General features: G+C 51.1%; 1 protein-coding gene across 2 annotated transcripts; it reads left to right on the forward strand.

The window, feature by feature from the left end:
• The first annotated feature begins 1,421 nt into the window (after positions 1–1,421).
• qsox2 (quiescin Q6 sulfhydryl oxidase 2) lies at positions 1,422–13,080 on the forward strand. Of its 2 annotated transcripts, XM_080467220.1 has the most exons (13): positions 1,422–1,787; positions 3,894–3,994; positions 4,131–4,179; positions 4,387–4,492; positions 4,629–4,719; positions 4,958–5,103; positions 5,191–5,328; positions 5,400–5,529; positions 5,618–5,740; positions 5,821–5,971; positions 6,107–6,295; positions 11,873–12,350; positions 12,434–13,080. In XM_080467220.1, exons 1-13 carry the CDS (start codon positions 1,553–1,555, stop codon positions 12,450–12,452), a joined length of 1,956 nt encoding a protein of 651 aa, XP_080323346.1. In that variant the 5' UTR covers positions 1,422–1,552; the 3' UTR covers positions 12,453–13,080. The 2 variants fall into 2 exon arrangements, with proteins under 2 accessions (XP_080323346.1, XP_080323345.1); XM_080467219.1 differs by having other exon boundaries at positions 11,873–13,072.
• The last annotated feature ends 5,036 nt before the right edge of the window (positions 13,081–18,116 follow it).

Below are 18,116 nucleotides of genomic sequence, written 5' to 3' on the forward strand. Positions count from 1 at the left end.
CCTGGTTACCTGATTAACCCTCTGGTCGAAATGAACCAGTTCATTTAACCTGGTTACCTGGTTAACCCTCTGGTCGAAATGAACCAGTTCATTTAACCTGGTTACCTGGTTAACCCTCTTCACTCTGGTCGATATGAACCAGTTCATTTAACCTGGTTACCTGGTTAACCCTCCTCACTCTGGTTAATATGAACCAGTTAACCTTCCTGTCTGAGAGTCATTGAGGACTAACTAGTCACCTGTAACTCACCTGTTAAGATCTTTGCTGGTCTCCGTCCGTCTCACAGGAAGCTGACCCGCGTCCAGCTAAGCCGTTGCCATGGCAACAAGACACTAACGCGGTTTGCTGCTACTGTATGGAGTCTCTACAGATAAAAAAAACAACAACAAAATAACGAATAAGTGGACTGTGACTGGAGAGAGTTCCCTTCTGGTTCATGAACAATCAGTGAAAAACACAAGAAAAGATCTTTATACTTTAAAATGAATCTTCCTGATCATGTTTTTGTTTTGTCAGCCTGCAGGGGGCGGCAGACTGCTATGAGGCGTTCAGGACAATAGGAAACTCCACACTCTGGCTGCTACTGTTACGTTTTGTTTCAGTCAGGAAATAAGCTGTTCCTTTGGACACATTAACATTTAGTCATCCTTTGAGGTGTATTTCTGTTCATCTTGTTGTATTGTGAAGGTCTGCTGTATGAAAGGAGGATCTTTAATTTATCCCTTCTTAACAATTCATTGAGCGGAATTAGAAGGAACGTCAAAAACGTGATTCTTAATGAATAAATATCTTTGAGAGAGGCGTGTTCAGTAGGTTTGTTCTTTCAATTAAACGTCGTAATTGAATCAAGTCATTGATTTATTCAAAACCAACTTTTCTTCCGGTGACTTTTCCCGAGTGTCCCTGAATGCAGCAAGGAAAGCTACGTCTTTCTGTGACGTCATCACCCTGTTACGCAAAGATCGTTTAAAGAAAGAAGCTTCACTCTGTCACTACAACAAAAACAGTCACAGTTTCCTCCTGAAACTTTAAGAAAATAGAGTGAAAACGAAAATAACATCAACAAATATGAATAATTTGTGGAATAAAACCCCGAAAATGTGGAGAAAGAAATCTGGAGTGAAGCCAAAATTCATCGGAATAATTAGACTAGAATACAAATACTTTATCAATTCTACAATTCCTGTAATAGTTTCACACAGAAAAGGACACAAAATAAATAGAGGTTTGAAAGTTGAACTATAAGTTAAAGATAAAAAGTAAAATGATTCGGATGAAGAATCAGAGAATGGAGCGGGAATAATCCCACATAATCCTGCTTCCTAAAAATCACTTTGAAATGAGAATAACTGGTCTTGTTGTGTTTTAAGTTGTTGGTGTCAGGAAGAGGTGTGGGAGTGAGCGCTCTCCTGGTCGCCTCAGTGCCCCGGTCCGCGGCTCGCTGCTCTCATGTCTCCCCGGCTCTCTCCGGTTCTCCGGCTCTCTCCGGTTCTCCGGTTCTCCCCGGCTCTCCGCCTCTCTGACTGCTCGCTGGTGGTGTTAGTGTGAGACATGCTCGGGATGTGGTTGTGTGTGGCGGCGCTGTGGCTGCCGCTGCCCGGCCTGCTGGCCGCGGCGGCCCGGCTGTACACGGAGGAAGACCCGCTGGTGATCCTGAGCAGCCGCAGCCTCCAGCCCACCGTCACCAACTCGTCCTCGGCCTGGCTCGTCCAGTTCTACTCGTCCTGGTGCGGACACTGCATCCAGTACTCCGGCACGTGGAAGGCCCTGGCCCAGGACGTGAGAGGTACCGTGGCTCGCACACACCCGGGTCGGTTCCGCCGCGATGCGCGGATCTCCAGGAACACCAAATTCCGTTCAAAGTTCTGTCAATTCGAGGATTCTGGAACATTTCTGTGTTTGTCAACAGCACCAAAGTGTCAACACGTGTGTTTCCTGGCTGTTTCTACTTTTCTCTTCTATTCGGCGCTAATTTAAGGTCGAAACGGGCAGTCGGTGTTTGTGAAATCTGCTCTTTTGTCCGGTTGGTCCGCGCTGAGCCGGAGGCTTCCTTCTGTGTGAAGCAGCGTAGAATCAGCTGGATCTTCACTGAGGTTCTGAAAGCTGACTGAGCCTGAACGCACCGCAGTTACTCTTCCAGTTTATTAATACTAATCTTAACAGGCCTGGACTCACCTGCTGCTGGTTACTGCAGCCAGGGTCTGTTTCACCAGGTTGACTAGGATTATAATCCCTCTGGGACTCGAAGGAAGCGAAGGTGACAAGAACCAGCGCTGGTTAACTGCTGTTACTGCTGTTACTGCTGGTTATGAATTGGTTAACTGGCTTCCAGTAGGTGACTCAGATCTCAGAGTAAACAAGTAACTACTAAAGTAACTGTATTCAGTTAAATGGGACTTGGCAGTAATTAACCTAAACCAAATGGTTTCATTAGAGTAACAATTAATGACGTCACAGGTAACGTGTGTGTGTGTGTGTGTGTGTGTGTGTGTGTGTGTGTGTGTGTGTGTGAGAGAGAGTGTGATACGGAAACCTGTGTGAACGTCTGAGTCTGAGTCTCCTGGGATCAGTCAGCCTGAGAGCAGCTGCACACACACACACACACACACACACACACACACACACACACACACACACACACACAGCTTGTCTTTGTGTGGACCTGCTGTCAGGGTCAAAGGTTGTCTGGAGACAAAGACCTGGTCTTCTTTGAATCCCGAGGGAGAGACGGCTGAGGCCCCGTTTCCACGACAACCATTTCGACTGTATCCACAAAACCTTCTTCACCTCTGGGGGTTCTGATCCACTGTGTCCATGAAGGTCCCCCCCCCCCCCCCCCGTGCTCATCCCCCCCCCCCCCCCCTCCTGCTCATCCAGTTGTAAACAAACATGGCGGCCGTGTAGTGGTACGACCCGTGGCGGTATGACCCGTAGTGGTACGACCCGTGGCGGTATGACCCGTAGTGGTACGACCCGTAGCGGTACGACCCGTAGCGGTACGACCCGTAGCGGTACGACCCGTAGCGGTACGACCCGTAGCGGTACGACCCGCGGTCCATATTCTAGTTCTATGGTCCAGATCAGTAGTTTACTAGTTGAGACTCTCCCTGATAGAATCCGGTTCCTCATCAGTAAACTAGGATGTCAGGTTCTCTCCATTTTCTTCACCTTTACAGTGTTTGGTTCTCTGGACACGTCTGTGTAGTTTCATTACTAAATCAAGCAGCAGCGCCCTCCAGTGGCCCGGCAGACTAACTACATCCTGGTCTCTGCTGCTGCTGCAGTGGAAACTCTCCTTTTTTAAAGGACGAGGTGATGTCAGGTGAAACGTTGTCGTGGAAACAGGGCCTGAGACACACACACACACACACACACACACACACACACACACACACACACACACACACACACACACACACACACACACACACACACACACACACACACAGTTGTCATCTGAAGACGTTTCCACATTAAGGCTCCTTGTGTACAACAACGTTTAGAGTGAAAACACAAACCTTTTGTAGTTTTGTTGTTTGTTTCCACGACAACGAAGCTCAGCGTCTCTGGAGAGGCAACATTTTGAAAATGTTTGAGACTTTCTGGAAACACAATCCAACTTGGTACTTTTATTTTGACAGTCACTGTAATAACAATCCATCAGTGGTACTGTTGTTAGTTTTAGTACTGAAAGTACACACACCTACCAAGGCTGGGAGCTGCTAATAGAAGTTCATTTGTGTGTGTGTGTGTGTGTGTGTGTGTGTGTGTGTGTGTGTGTGTGTGTGTGTGTGTGTGTGTGTGTGTGTGTGTGTGTGTGTGTGTGTGTGTGTGTGTGTGTGTGTGTGTGTGTGTGTGTGTGTGTGTGTGTGTGTGTGTGTGTGTGTGTCAGAGTGGCAGCAGGTACTGGGTGTTGCTGTGTTGGACTGCGCTCAGGAGGAAAACTATGACGTCTGTAAAGAGTTCAATATCAAGTTTTATCCCACGTTCAAGGTAACACACACACACACACACACACACACACACACACACACACACACACACACACACACACACACACACACACACACGTTTCTATGTCGCCCCCTGCTGCTACGCCTCTTCATAACCTTGTGGTTTATCTTCTCAGTATTTCCGAGCTCACTGCTCAAAGGACGAGAAAGGAACCAGTTACAGAGGTGAGTCTCTCTCTCTCTCTCTCTCTCTCTCTCTCTCTCTCTCTCTCTCTCTCTCTCTCTCTCTCTCTCTCTCTCTCTCTCTCTCTCTCTCTCTCTCTCTCTCTCTCTCTCTCTCTCTCTCCCCCTGTGTCTCTCTCTCTCTCTCTCTCTCTCTCTCTCTCTCTCCCCCTGTCTCTCTCTCTCTTCAGATGTCATCCTCTGTTCCAGGACCAGATCGAGGGATCCAGTCGGTCCGGCAGCTTCTGATCAACATCCTGCAGAATCACACCAAGCTGGACCGGCCCGAGAGCTGCCCCCCTTTAGACACTCGCAGGTACCAGACCAGGACCAGTTCCTGGACCAGACCTGGACCAGACCAGGACACTAACTAACTGTGTGTGTGTGTGTGTGTGTGTGTGTGTGTGTGTGTGTGTGTGTGTGTGTGTGTGTGTGTGTGTGTGTGTGTGTAGCTCTGTAGAACTGCTGCCCCTCCTGGGTCAAAGGTCAGATCACTTCACAGCGATCATCGTAGAGGAGCCGGAGTCCTACGTTGGACGTGAGGTAAAACTGAGACGTGTGTGTGTGTGTGTGTGTGTGTGTGTGTGTGTGTGTGTGTGTGTGTGTGTGTGTGTGTGTGTGTGTGTGTGTGTGTGTGTGTGTGTGTGTGTGTGTGTGTGTGTGTGTGTGTGTGTGTGTGTGTGTGTGTGTGTGTGTGTGTGTGTGTGTGTGTGTGTGTGTGTGTGTGTGTGTGTGTCCTGGTGAGGACACTGGGTCAAACCTGGAAGTGTGTGTGTGTCAGGTGATCTTGGACCTGCTGCAGTACTCTGGAGTCCAGGTGAAGCGAGCGCTGAGCTCAGAGCTCCCCCTGCTGGACGCTCTGAAGATCACAACGCTCCCCTCCATCTACCTGCTGCACCCCAATGGGACACACTCACACCTACACAGGTGAGACACTCACACCTGTACAGGTGAGACACTCACACTGATACCTGTACAGGTGAGAGTGACCCCCCCCCCCCCCCCCCCCCACAGTGAGAAGAGCCAGCGGTTCTTCTTCTCCTCGCTGCTCCGGACTCTTCCTGGTGTTTCTCGCCGCTCCAGCAGTTCCATTTCTGGCCAGACGGCGGCACTGCAGCAGCAGAGCAGTGAGACCTGGAGAGAGTTCGACAGGTGAGAGACGTTTCCTCCAACGTGTGCGATACCTGGAGTCACCTGACCAACTGCCCCCACCCCCCTGCCAGGTCTGTGGTCTACCTTGCAGACCTGGAGTCAGGGCTTCATTACCTCCTCAGAGTCGAGCTGGCGTCTCACAGCACCCTAGAGGGGGCGGAGCTTCAGGTCTTCAAGGACTTTGTCATGCTGGTGGCCAAGGTAGGAAGAGTCAGACCTCCTACCCCCCACCCCCCACCCCCCACCCCCCACCCCCTTGCCCCACCCCCCTCACAGTGTGTCCTCTCAGCTGTATCCAGGCGGAGGCTCTGTGGTGAAGTTGATGGAGACGCTCTCTGATTGGCTGCTCAGTCTGCCATTACCCACAATCCCCTACCAGGCCGTGCTGGACCTGGTGGACAACAAGATGAGGGTGAGACACACACACACACACACACACACACACACACACACACACACACAACTCAGGCTGATGGCGTGCGTCCTCTGCAGATCTCAGGTGTGTTTTTGGGGGCGGAGCTTCGCTGGGTTGGCTGTCAGGGCAGCAGGGCGGGGCTTCGAGGTTACCCCTGTTCTCTGTGGACGCTGTTCCACGTTCTGACTGTCCAACACGACGCCAGACCCAATGCTCTGGACAACACAGGTACACACACACACACACACACACACACACACACACACACACACACACACACACACACACACACACACAGTAGATATATTTTCCCAGTGTGTGTGTGTGTGTGTGTGTGTGTGTGTGTGTGTGTGTGTGTGTCAGGTCTGGAGGTGGACTCTGCTCCAGTTCTTCAGGTGATGCGTCGTTACATCACAACGTTCTTCGGCTGTCAGGAATGTGGTCGACACTTTGAGGAGGCGGCGGCGAGCGGCCTGAAGGCCGTACACAACCCAGAGGAACAACTGCTGTGGTTGTGGCAACAACACAACAACGTCAACACCCGGCTAGCAGGTACACAACAACGTCAACACTTGGCTAGCAGGTACACAACAACGTCAACACCCGGCTAGCAGGTACACAACAACGTCAACACCCAGCTAGCAGGTACACAACAACGTCAACACTTGGCTAGCAGGTACACAACAACGTCAACACTTGGCTAGCAGGTACACAACAACGTCAACACTTGGCTAGCAGGTACACAACAACGTCAACACTTGGCTAGCAGGTACACAACAACGTCAACACTTGGCTAGCAGGTACACAACAACGTCAACACTTGGCTAGCAGGTACACAACAACGTCAACACTTGGCTAGCAGGTACACAACAACGTCAACACCCGGCTAGCAGGTACACAACAACGTCAACACTTGGCTAGCAGGTACACAACAACGTCAACACTTGGCTAGCAGGTACACAACAACGTCAACACCCGGCTAGCAGGTACACAACAACGTCAACACTTGGCTAGCAGGTACACAACAACGTCAACACCCGGCTAGCAGGTACACAACAACGTCAACACCCAGCTAGCAGGTACACAACAACGTCAACACTTGGCTAGCAGGTACACAACAACGTCAACACTTGGCTAGCAGGTACACAACAACGTCAACACTTGGCTAGCAGGTACACAACAACGTCAACACTTGGCTAGCAGGTACACAACAACGTCAACACTTGGCTAGCAGGTACACAACAACGTCAACACTTGGCTAGCAGGTACACAACAACGTCAACACTTGGCTAGCAGGTACACAACAACGTCAACACCCGGCTAGCAGGTACACAACAACGTCAACACTTGGCTAGCAGGTACACAACAACGTCAACACTTGGCTAGCAGGTACACAACAACGTCAACACTTGGCTAGCAGGTACACAACAACGTCAACACTTGGCTAGCAGGTACACAACAACGTCAACACTTGGCTAGCAGGTACACAACAACGTCAACACCCAGCTAGCAGGTACACAACAACGTCAACACTTGGCTAGCAGGTACACAACAACGTCAACACTTGGCTAGCAGGTACACAACAACGTCAACACTTGGCTAGCAGGTACACAACAACGTCAACACTTGGCTAGCAGGTACACAACAACGTCAACACTTGGCTAGCAGGTACACAACAACGTCAACACCCAGCTAGCAGGTACACAACAACGTCAACACCAGGCTAGCAGGTACACAACAACGTCAACACTTGGCTAGCAGGTACACAACAACGTCAACACTTGGCTAGCAGGTACACAACAACGTCAACACTTGGCTAGCAGGTACACAACAACGTCAACACTTGGCTAGCAGGTACACAACAACGTCAACACCCGGCTAGCAGGTACACAACAACGTCAACACTTGGCTAGCAGGTACACAACAACGTCAACACCCAGCTAGCAGGTACACAACAACGTCAACACCAGGCTAGCAGGTACACAACAACGTCAACACTTGGCTAGCAGGTACACAACAACGTCAACACTTGGCTAGCAGGTACACAACAACGTCAACACTCGGCTAGCAGGTACACAACAACGTCAACACTCGGCTAGCAGGTACACAACAACGTCAACACCCGGCTAGCAGGTACACAACAACGTCAACACTTGGCTAGCAGGTACACAACAACGTCAACACCCGGCTAGCAAGTACACAACAACGTCAACACCCGGCTAGCAGGTACACAACAACGTCAACACTTGGCTAGCAGGTACACAACAACGTCAACACCCGGCTAGCAGGTACACAACAACGTCAACACTTGGCTAGCAGGTACACAACAACGTCAACACTTGGCTAGCAGGTACACAACAACGTCAACACCCGGCTAGCAGGTACACAACAACGTCAACACCCGGCTAGCAGGTACACAACAACGTCAACACTTGGTTAGCAGGTACACAACAACGTCAACACTTGGCTAGCAGGTACACAACAACGTCAACACTTGGCTAGCAGGTACACAACAACGTCAACACCCGGCTAGCAGGTACACAACAACGTCAACACCCGGCTAGCAGGTACACAACAACGTCAACACTTGGCTAGCAGGTACACAACAACGTCAACACCCGGCTAGCAGGTACACAACAACGTCAACACTTGGCTATCAGGTACACAACAACGTCAACACCCGGCTAGCAGGTACACAACAACGTCAACACCCGGCTAGCAGGTACACAACAACGTCAACACTTGGCTAGCAGGTACACAACAACGTCAACACTTGGCTAGCAGGTACACAACAACGTCAACACCCGGCTAGCAGGTACACAACAACGTCAACACTTGGCTAGCAGGTACACAACAACGTCAACACCCGGCTAGCAGGTACACAACAACGTCAACACTTGGCTAGCAGGTACACAACAACGTCAACACTTGGCTAGCAGGTACACAACAACGTCAACACCCGGCTAGCAGGTACACAACAACGTCAACACTTGGCTAGCAGGTACACAACAACGTCAACACCCGGCTAGCAGGTACACAACAACGTCAACACTTGGTTAGCAGGTACACAACAACGTCAACACTTGGCTAGCAGGTACACAACAACGTCAACACCCGGCTAGCAGGTACACAACAACGTCAACACCCGGCTAGCAGGTACACAACAACGTCAACACCCGGCTAGCAGGTACACAACAACGTCAACACTTGGCTAGCAGGTACACAACAACGTCAACACCCGGCTAGCAGGTACACAACAACGTCAACACTTGGCTAGCAGGTACACAACAACGTCAACACTTGGCTATCAGGTACACAACAACGTCAACACCCGGCTAGCAGGTACACAACAACGTCAACACCCGGCTAGCAGGTACACAACAACGTCAACACTTGGCTAGCAGGTACACAACAACGTCAACACTTGGCTATCAGGTACACAACAACGTCAACACCCGGCTAGCAGGTACACAACAACGTCAACACCCGGCTAGCAGGTACACAACAACGTCAACACTTGGCTAGCAGGTACACAACAACGTCAACACTTGGCTAGCAGGTACACAACAACGTCAACACCCGGCTAGCAGGTACACAACAACGTCAACACTTGGCTAGCAGGTACACAACAACGTCAACACCCGGCTAGCAGGTACACAACAACGTCAACACTTGGCTAGCAGGTACACAACAACGTCAACACTTGGCTAGCAGGTACACAACAACGTCAACACCCGGCTAGCAGGTACACAACAACGTCAACACTTGGCTAGCAGGTACACAACAACGTCAACACTTGGCTAGCAGGTACACAACAACGTCAACACTTGGCTAGCAGGTACACAACAACGTCAACACCCGGCTAGCAGGTACACAACAACGTCAACACTTGGTTAGCAGGTACACAACAACGTCAACACTTGGCTAGCAGGTACACAACAACGTCAACACCCGGCTAGCAGGTACACAACAACGTCAACACCCGGCTAGCAGGTACACAACAACGTCAACACCCGGCTAGCAGGTACACAACAACGTCAACACCCGGCTAGCAGGTACACAACAACGTCAACACCCGGCTAGCAGGTACACAACAACGTCAACACCCGGCTAGCAGGTACACAACAACGTCAACACTTGGCTAGCAGGTACACAACAACGTCAACACCCGGCTAGCAGGTACACAACAACGTCAACACCCGGCTAGCAGGTACACAACAACGTCAACACCCGGCTAGCAGGTACACAACAACGTCAACACCCGGCTAGCAGGTACACAACAACGTCAACACTTGGCTAGCAGGTACACAACAACGTCAACACCCGGCTAGCAGGTACACAACAACGTCAACACTCGGCTAGCAGGTACACAACAACGTCAACACCCGGCTAGCAGGTACACAACAACGTCAACACCCGGCTAGCAGGTACACAACAACGTCAACACTTGGCTAGCAGGTACACAACAACGTCAACACCCGGCTAGCAGGTACACAACAACGTCAACACCCGGCTAGCAGGTACACAACAACGTCAACACCCGGCTAGCAGGTACACAACAACGTCAACACCCGGCTAGCAGGTACACAACAACGTCAACACCCGGCTAGCAGGTACACAACAACGTCAACACCCGGCTAGCAGGTACACAACAACGTCAACACCCGGCTAGCAGGTACACAACAACGTCAACACTTGGTTAGCAGGTACACAACAACGTCAACACCCGGCTAGCAGGTACACAACAACGTCAACACCCGGCTAGCAGGTACACAACAACGTCAACACTTGGCTAGCAGGTACACAACAACGTCAACACCCGGCTAGCAGGTACACAACAACGTCAACACTTGGCTAGCAGGTACACAACAACGTCAACACCCGGCTAGCAGGTACACAACAACGTCAACACCCGGCTAGCAGGTACACAACAACGTCAACACTTGGCTAGCAGGTACACAACAACGTCAACACTTGGCTAGCAGGTACACAACAACGTCAACACCCGGCTAGCAGGTACACAACAACGTCAACACTTGGCTAGCAGGTACACAACAACGTCAACACCCGGCTAGCAGGTACACAACAACGTCAACACTCGGCTAGCAGGTACACAACAACGTCAACACCCGGCTAGCAGGTACACAACAACGTCAACACCCGGCTAGCAGGTACACAACAACGTCAACACCCGGCTAGCAGGTACACAACAACGTCAACACTTGGCTAGCAGGTACACAACAACGTCAACACCCGGCTAGCAGGTACACAACAACGTCAACACCCGGCTAGCAGGTACACAACAACGTCAACACCCGGCTAGCAGGTACACAACAACGTCAACACCCGGCTAGCAGGTACACAACAACGTCAACACCCGGCTAGCAGGTACACAACAACGTCAACACCCGGCTAGCAGGTACACAACAACGTCAACACTTGGTTAGCAGGTACACAACAACGTCAACACTTGGCTAGCAGGTACACAACAACGTCAACACTTGGTTAGCAGGTACACAACAACGTCAACACCCGGCTAGCAGGTACACAACAACGTCAACACTTGGTTAGCAGGTACACAACAACGTCAACACTTGGCTAGCAGGTACACAACAACGTCAACACCCAGCTAGCAGGTACACAACAACGTCAACACTTGGCTAGCAGGTACACAACAACGTCAACACCCGGCTAGCAGGTACACAACAACGTCAACACCCGGCTAGCAGGTACACAACAACGTCAACACTTGGCTAGCAGGTACACAACAACGTCAACACCCAGCTAGCAGGTACACAACAACGTCAACACTTGGTTAGCAGGTACACAACAACGTCAACACTTGGCTAGCAGGTACACGACAACGTCAACACCCAGCTAGCAGGTACACAACAACGTCAACACTTGGTTAGCAGGTACACAACAACGTCAACACTTGGCTAGCAGGTACACAACAACGTCAACACCCAGCTAGCAGGTACACAAACACAAGTGTCCTCAGGAAGGGGGAGGGAAGTAACCTGAGGGGGGGTAGATTAATGTATCAATAAGTGGTTGTTTGTATTTGTTTTCCACTTGTTGTATTGATCGTATTGATTGATCGATTGTATTGATTGGCTCCTCCCCCAGGCTCCCTCAGTGACGACCCCCTCTCCCCTAAGGCCCCCTGGCCCAGCGCCTCCCTCTGCGCCTCCTGCCACGAGGAGAAGAATGGTGTCCACGTCTGGAACCGCCACAACGTGCTCCTCTTCCTCCGGCGGCACTACGGCGCCACCAACCTGTCCCCCAAGTACTGCGTGACTCCCCCCCGACTCCCTGCACCTCCTCCAGAGCCCCTCCCTGGACGGACTGGGAGGCCTGAGGAGGAGCAGCCAGGAGGAGGAGGAGGAGGAGGAGAACAGAAGGAGGAGGTGGAGGTGGAGAGGAGGGCAGAGGAGCAGCCACTGCCTCAGCAGGCTGGGGGAGGGGAGGAGGTGGGAGGAGTCAGAGGAGGAGCAGGAGGAGGTGCAGTGTGGATTCTGGGCTTCACCAGTGTGGACCTGAGCCTCTGTGTGCTCCTCTACTCCTCCTCCTGCCTCGTCCTCCTTCTGCTCCTCTTCTTCTTCAAGCTCCGGTCCAGGAGGTGGAGACTGACCTGGTCCAGGTCCAGGTCCCGGTCCCGTCTCCTGGTCTGACCCGGTCCAGGTCCAGGTCCCACCTCCTGGTCTGACCTCTGACGTCACAGGGTCCCACAGTCCAGCCCTCCGCATTCACATTCCGCCCTGTCCCAGGACCTCCAGGACTAACCAGGACCTCCAGGACTAACCAGGACTAACCAGGACCTCCAGGACTAACCAGGACTAACCAGGACCTCCAGACTCAGACTCTTTTCAGACTTTGAGAAACAAACTTGTTTCAGAACAAAGTTCCGAGGTTCAGTTCTGGACCCGATGCTGGTTTTTGACTTCGATGTCTGAAAGTCACAACGTGGATCAGAAATGAGAGAAACAGTGATTCGTTGAAGATTCTCTTATTTTTGTAATATTTATTGATTATTTCCTGTTTGCATCAGTAAATATTGATGCTTTTAATTTATGAAGATTTTTAAAGGAGGTTTTTTCTCCTCCTCCTTCATTCTAATGTGGTTTTCTCCATCCTGGGGTCTCCGGGGTTCTCCTGGGAAGGAGAAGAGAACAGCAGGGTTGTTCCTGGGCAGCTCGAGGTTCCTCAGAAGAAGAATGGTTCCCCAGTGAGGATCCTCCACACCATTCTGACTGTTTGATGGTTTCACTTCTTTTTTCTTTCTCTTTCTTTCAATCTGTGAAATAAATGGAGCCGCTGCAGCTTCTCTTCTTCTTCTTCTTCTTCTTCTTCTTCTTCTGGGCAACGTCGTTTTATAAACTCAGTGAAGCTCCAGAGTTTATTGATCTGAACATTTACCTCCAAGGGTAACGAGGCTATCCTGCAGGAGGTGAGACAGGAAGTCAAGCAGGAGGTGAGACAGGAAGTAAGGCAGGAGGTGAGACAGGAAATAAGGCAGGCAGTTCCTCTGTCTCCTGGTAGGGGGAGCTCGTGAGTCCAGAGCTCATGACCTCCAATCAGAGCAGAGTTTTAATTGAACTATTTTCTAATCAGGACTTTGATCCCAGCAGCCAAAGGATGACGCGTTTCTTTGATCAGTGACGGTAAGATGATAAAGTTTGTGCGTCACGTTGGACAGACCGCTGGTGTTTCGGGTTCACTGGCTTCCGTGTTAACTGGTGTCCGTCCCGCGCTCCTGCTGGTAACAGCCCACGTTAAAGTGCGACTCTTTAAACTTGATCCTGAACACAGTAGAACTCTGCTCGGCGGGACGGAACCGGATTTCTGTCCGGTGCTTAACCTTTGCCCGAGGTTAGCAAACAGTCCCCAGTTAACATGGAGACCAGTTAATCCGAAACACCGGTTGATTCACAGGATCAGATGATCCCTTCCGGTCCAGCTCTTCACTGTAAATTTATTTGGTGTCGTCCCACATAGATGCTTCCCAGTTAGACGATATACACACACACACGTATATAAATATTACGGAAGAGTCTTAGGGACACTGAAGAAGAAAAACATTTCAGAAAAAGTCGAAAATCAAAGTCGACATTTTTACTTTTTTCAGGTGGAAAAATAATTATTTTTACAAAGTGCGTCCATCCGCCTGCCAGCGGGGGGACTGTGTCCTCAGAATGATGGCAGGTTAGGACAGCCTGCTGCCCTGTCTCATAGGAAGGACAAAGACACGGTCCAGGCTGCTTATCTAAATGTCTTCTTATTAATCAAGGAAATGCTGTTTGACACCACGTGTCCACCAGCAGGCAGCAACACGAGAGTCAGAATGACGTCATCTAATGTGATTTTACATCTAAGAGACAATGATGAGGGACAGACAGAAAGTCTCCGTGGAAAAAAATCTCGACTTTGATTTTTGACTTTTTCTGAAGCATGTGAAGGTTTTTGTTTCTTCAGTGGCTCTAAAAGTCTCTGGTCCTTCAGTCAGTCTCTGGTCCTTCAGTCAGTCTCTGGTCCTTTAGCCAGTCTCTGGTCCTTCAGCCAGTCTGTGGTCCTTCAGTCAGTCTCTGGTCCTTTAGCCAGTCTCTGGTCCTTCAGCCAGTCTCTGGTCCTTCAGCCAGTCTCTGGTCCTTCAGTCAGTCTCTGGTCCTTCAGCCAGTCTCTGGTCCTTCAGTTAGTCTGTGGTCCTTCAGTCAGTCTGTGGTCCTTCAGCCAGTCTGTGGTCCTTCAGTCAGTCTCTGGTCCTTCAGTCAGTCTCTGGTCCTTCAGCCAGTCTGTGGTCCTTCAGTTAGTCTCTGGTCCTTCAGCCAGTCTCTGGTCCTTCAGTTAGTCTCTGGTCCTTCAGCCAGTCTGTGGTCCTTCAGTCAGTCTCTGGTCCTTCAGCCAGTCTCTGGTCCTTCAGTCAGTCTCTGGTCCTTTAGCCAGTCTGTGGTCCTTCAGCCAGTCTCTGGTCCCACTTTAACTGAGGAGAGGAACTACGGAAGCCCGGGGGGGACCACTGAGGCAGAGCGCAGGAAGGCCATTCAAAATCAAGAAAACAAAATGAAAATTTACCAACGAGATAAAATTCACAAATACAACAACAACAACAACAAACATGAATTTAAAATGAAAAGATTAAAATACATCATGATTCTCCCGGCTGGGATTTAAACTAATGATGGAAAATACATCTTATAATCAGGCATCTTAATAGGAGGAACCGTTCGCTTATTCACCGTTTGTCTTTTTTAATCTTTCATTCTTACTGATTTGATATTTAATGTTCTTTGTGAAGCAAAGCTGTAAAGAGTGTGTCCAGGTGTCCCTGTCCTGTCCTCACCTGTCTTCTCCTTGTCTTACCTGTCTTCTAAGGCATCAGGAACGTTATTTGTCATTGTGAGAAAACAAATCTTGGATGGAGACGACCCGTCGGGAGCAGCAATATTAATTATCAAATAGAAAAATAGAAAACAAATCAGAGTAAAGTGAAGAGAGCTTTAGATTAGAGGGCCGAATGTTCTGTGTCTCTGTCTGTGTCTCGGTCTGTGTCTCTGTCTGTGTCTCTGTCTGTGTCTCTGTCTGTGTCTCTGTGTCTCGGTCTGTGTCTCTGTCTGTGTCTCTGTCTGTGTCTCTGTGTCTCGGTCTGTGTCTCTGTCTGTGTCTCTGTCTGTGTCTCTGTGTCTCGGTCTGTGTCTCTGTCTGTGTCTCGGTCGCTGTCTTGGTCTGTGTCTCTGTCTGTGTCTCTGTCTGTGTCTCTGTCTGTGTCTCTGTGTCTTGGTCTGTGTCTCTGTCTGTGTCTCGGTCGCTGTCTTGGTCTGTGTCTCTGTCTGTCTCTGTCTGTGTCTCTGTCTGTGTCTCGGTCGCTGTCTTGGTCTGTGTCTCTGTCTGTGTCTCTGTCTGTGTCTCGGTCTGTGTCTCTGTCTGTCTCTGTCTGTGTCTCTGTCTGTGTCTCGGTCGCTGTCTTGGTCTGTGTCTCTGTCTGTGTCTCTGTCTGTGTCTCTGTGTCTCTGTCTGTGTCTCTGTCTGTGTCTCGGTCGCTGTCTTGGTCTGTGTCTCTGTCTGTGTCTCTGTCTGTCTCTGTCTGTGTCTCGGTCTGTGTCTGTGTCTCGGTCTGTGTCTCGGTGATGGAGGCTCCAGCTCTGGGGAAAAAGCTGCTCCTCAGTCTGTTACCAGAGTTTCTATGCAGTGGAATCGCTTCTCTGATGGGAGCGGGGCAATACTGTCCTCTCCTGTCCTCACCTGTCCTCACCTGACCGCTCCTGTTACTGAGAGGAGGAGCTCCTGCTGAGGCTCCGCCTCCTGTTACTGAGAGGAGGAGCTCCTGCTGAAGCTCCGCCTCCTGTTACTGAGAGGAGCGTCTGCACCTGGTCTGAACACCAGGGGGCAGTGTAGCACCACATTTCAATAAAGCAGTTCAGTAAACCAGCAGTGAGCACGAAGCGGAGGATGAGAACAACAATGGAGGGTTTGTAAGACGAGGAGATATTTAAATATTGCTGCTTGTCCAGAGTGACGGTCCTCACTGACCAATCAGCAGACGGGTCAGACAGATCATATAGCCTCGCCTTCTGGAACCGTACCGGTACCGCAACGGAGGGGTGACAGAAAACTGTTGGTGGTTATGGTTTTTTGGGTACCATCCACAACTTTTGTCGGTGGAGACGCAGGAGAACCATTCCGTCCCGATACCAACGGCGGTGGAACCGCAGCTTTAAGGACTGACCGTCGCCCTTTTAGCAAGAAGCTTTAAATGTTATTCTGATGACGCTGATTCTCCATCTTCCTGCTCCTGTGGGGCAGCGGTTAGCTCTCACCTCACAACCAGGAGGTCCTGCATTGAATCCCAGCCAAGGCCTTTCTGTGTGTGTGGGATTCCTGCCTCCACCCCCCCACCCCCTCACCACCCCCCCACCAGTCCCCCACCAGCCCCCCACCAATCTTCCCACCAGTCCCCCCACCAGTCCCCCCACCAATCCCCCCCAGTCCCCCGCCAATCTTCCCACCAGTCCCCCCCCAGTCCCCACCAGTCCCCCACCAGTCCCCCACCAATCTTCCCACCAGTCCCCCACCAGCCCCCCCCCCCCCAGTCCCCACCAGCCCCCCCCCAGTCCCCCACCAGTCCCCCCCAGTCCCCCACCAACAAGACACACAAGTCTAAACTTTCAATCCAAAGGACTTGTTTCTATTTTTCTGTCCATGTTTTGTCCACCAGTCTCCTTGACTGTCAGTGTCTCTTTTTCTGTGTGTGTGTGTGTGTGTGTGTGTGTGTGTGTGTGTGTGTGTGTGTGTGTGTGTCAGCCTGACACACAGTCGCAGTATGCACGTTATGTACTCGGCATGCCAACTCAGCCTCAGCACTGCAATGCAGCGCTGTGCATTTGGCTAAGTCATGCCACACACACACACACACACACACACACACACACACACACACACACACACACACACACACACACACACACACACACACACACACACACACACACACACACACACACACACACTGTACATGCATGATGTTGGCATGTGTGTTTAAACCTTGCAGATATAATGCTCTCTCTCCCTCCTCTCTCTCTCTTTCTGCCCCCCCCCCCCCCCCCCGTCCTCTGCAGGGCAGTTAGCCGCATTAGCTCCCTGGCTGTCCTCAGATGACTCCTCCTCCCCCCCTCCTCCTCCTCCTGGGCTGTCTGCTGTGTCTCTGCCCCCCCCCCCCCCCCTCCTCCTCCCCCCTCCTCCCCCCTCCTGTGACACACCAGACGATGCGTTGAGTGAGCGGAGGAGAAGAAGAAAACCTCTCCCAGCCAGCCGTCCTGCTGCTGCTGCTGCTGCTGCATGGAGGAGGACGAGGACCAGAGAGGAGGTGAGGAGCTGTCTGTCTGTCTGTCTGTCTGTCTGTCTGTCTGTCTGTCTGTCTGTCTGTCTGTCTGTCTGTCTGTCGGCTGCAGCTGTAAACAACATGAAAGTGAACTCACCTGAGCTGAACTGTTTCTGTCGGAAGTTTTCCTCCTTTTTCTGTACTGACTCACAATCTACCCACCGTACTGGACTGTACCCAACTGTACCCACCCGTACAGGACTGTACAGGACTGTACAGGACTGTACCCAACTGTACCCACCGTACAGGACTGTACAGGACTGTACAGGACTGTACCCGACTGTACTGGACTGTACCCGACTGTACCCGACTGTACCCACCCGTACAGGACTGTACAGGACTGTACCCAACTGTACCCACCGTACAGGACTGTACCCGACTGTACAGGACTGTACCCGACTGTACTGGACTGTACCCGACTGTACCCGACTGTACCCACCCGTACAGGACTGTACAGGACTGTACCCGACTGTCCTCGACTGTACCCGACTGTACCCA

This window comes from Lipophrys pholis, assembly GCF_963383615.2.
Source record: "Lipophrys pholis genome assembly, chromosome: 7".
NCBI classification, from domain to species: domain Eukaryota; kingdom Metazoa; phylum Chordata; class Actinopteri; order Blenniiformes; family Blenniidae; genus Lipophrys; species Lipophrys pholis.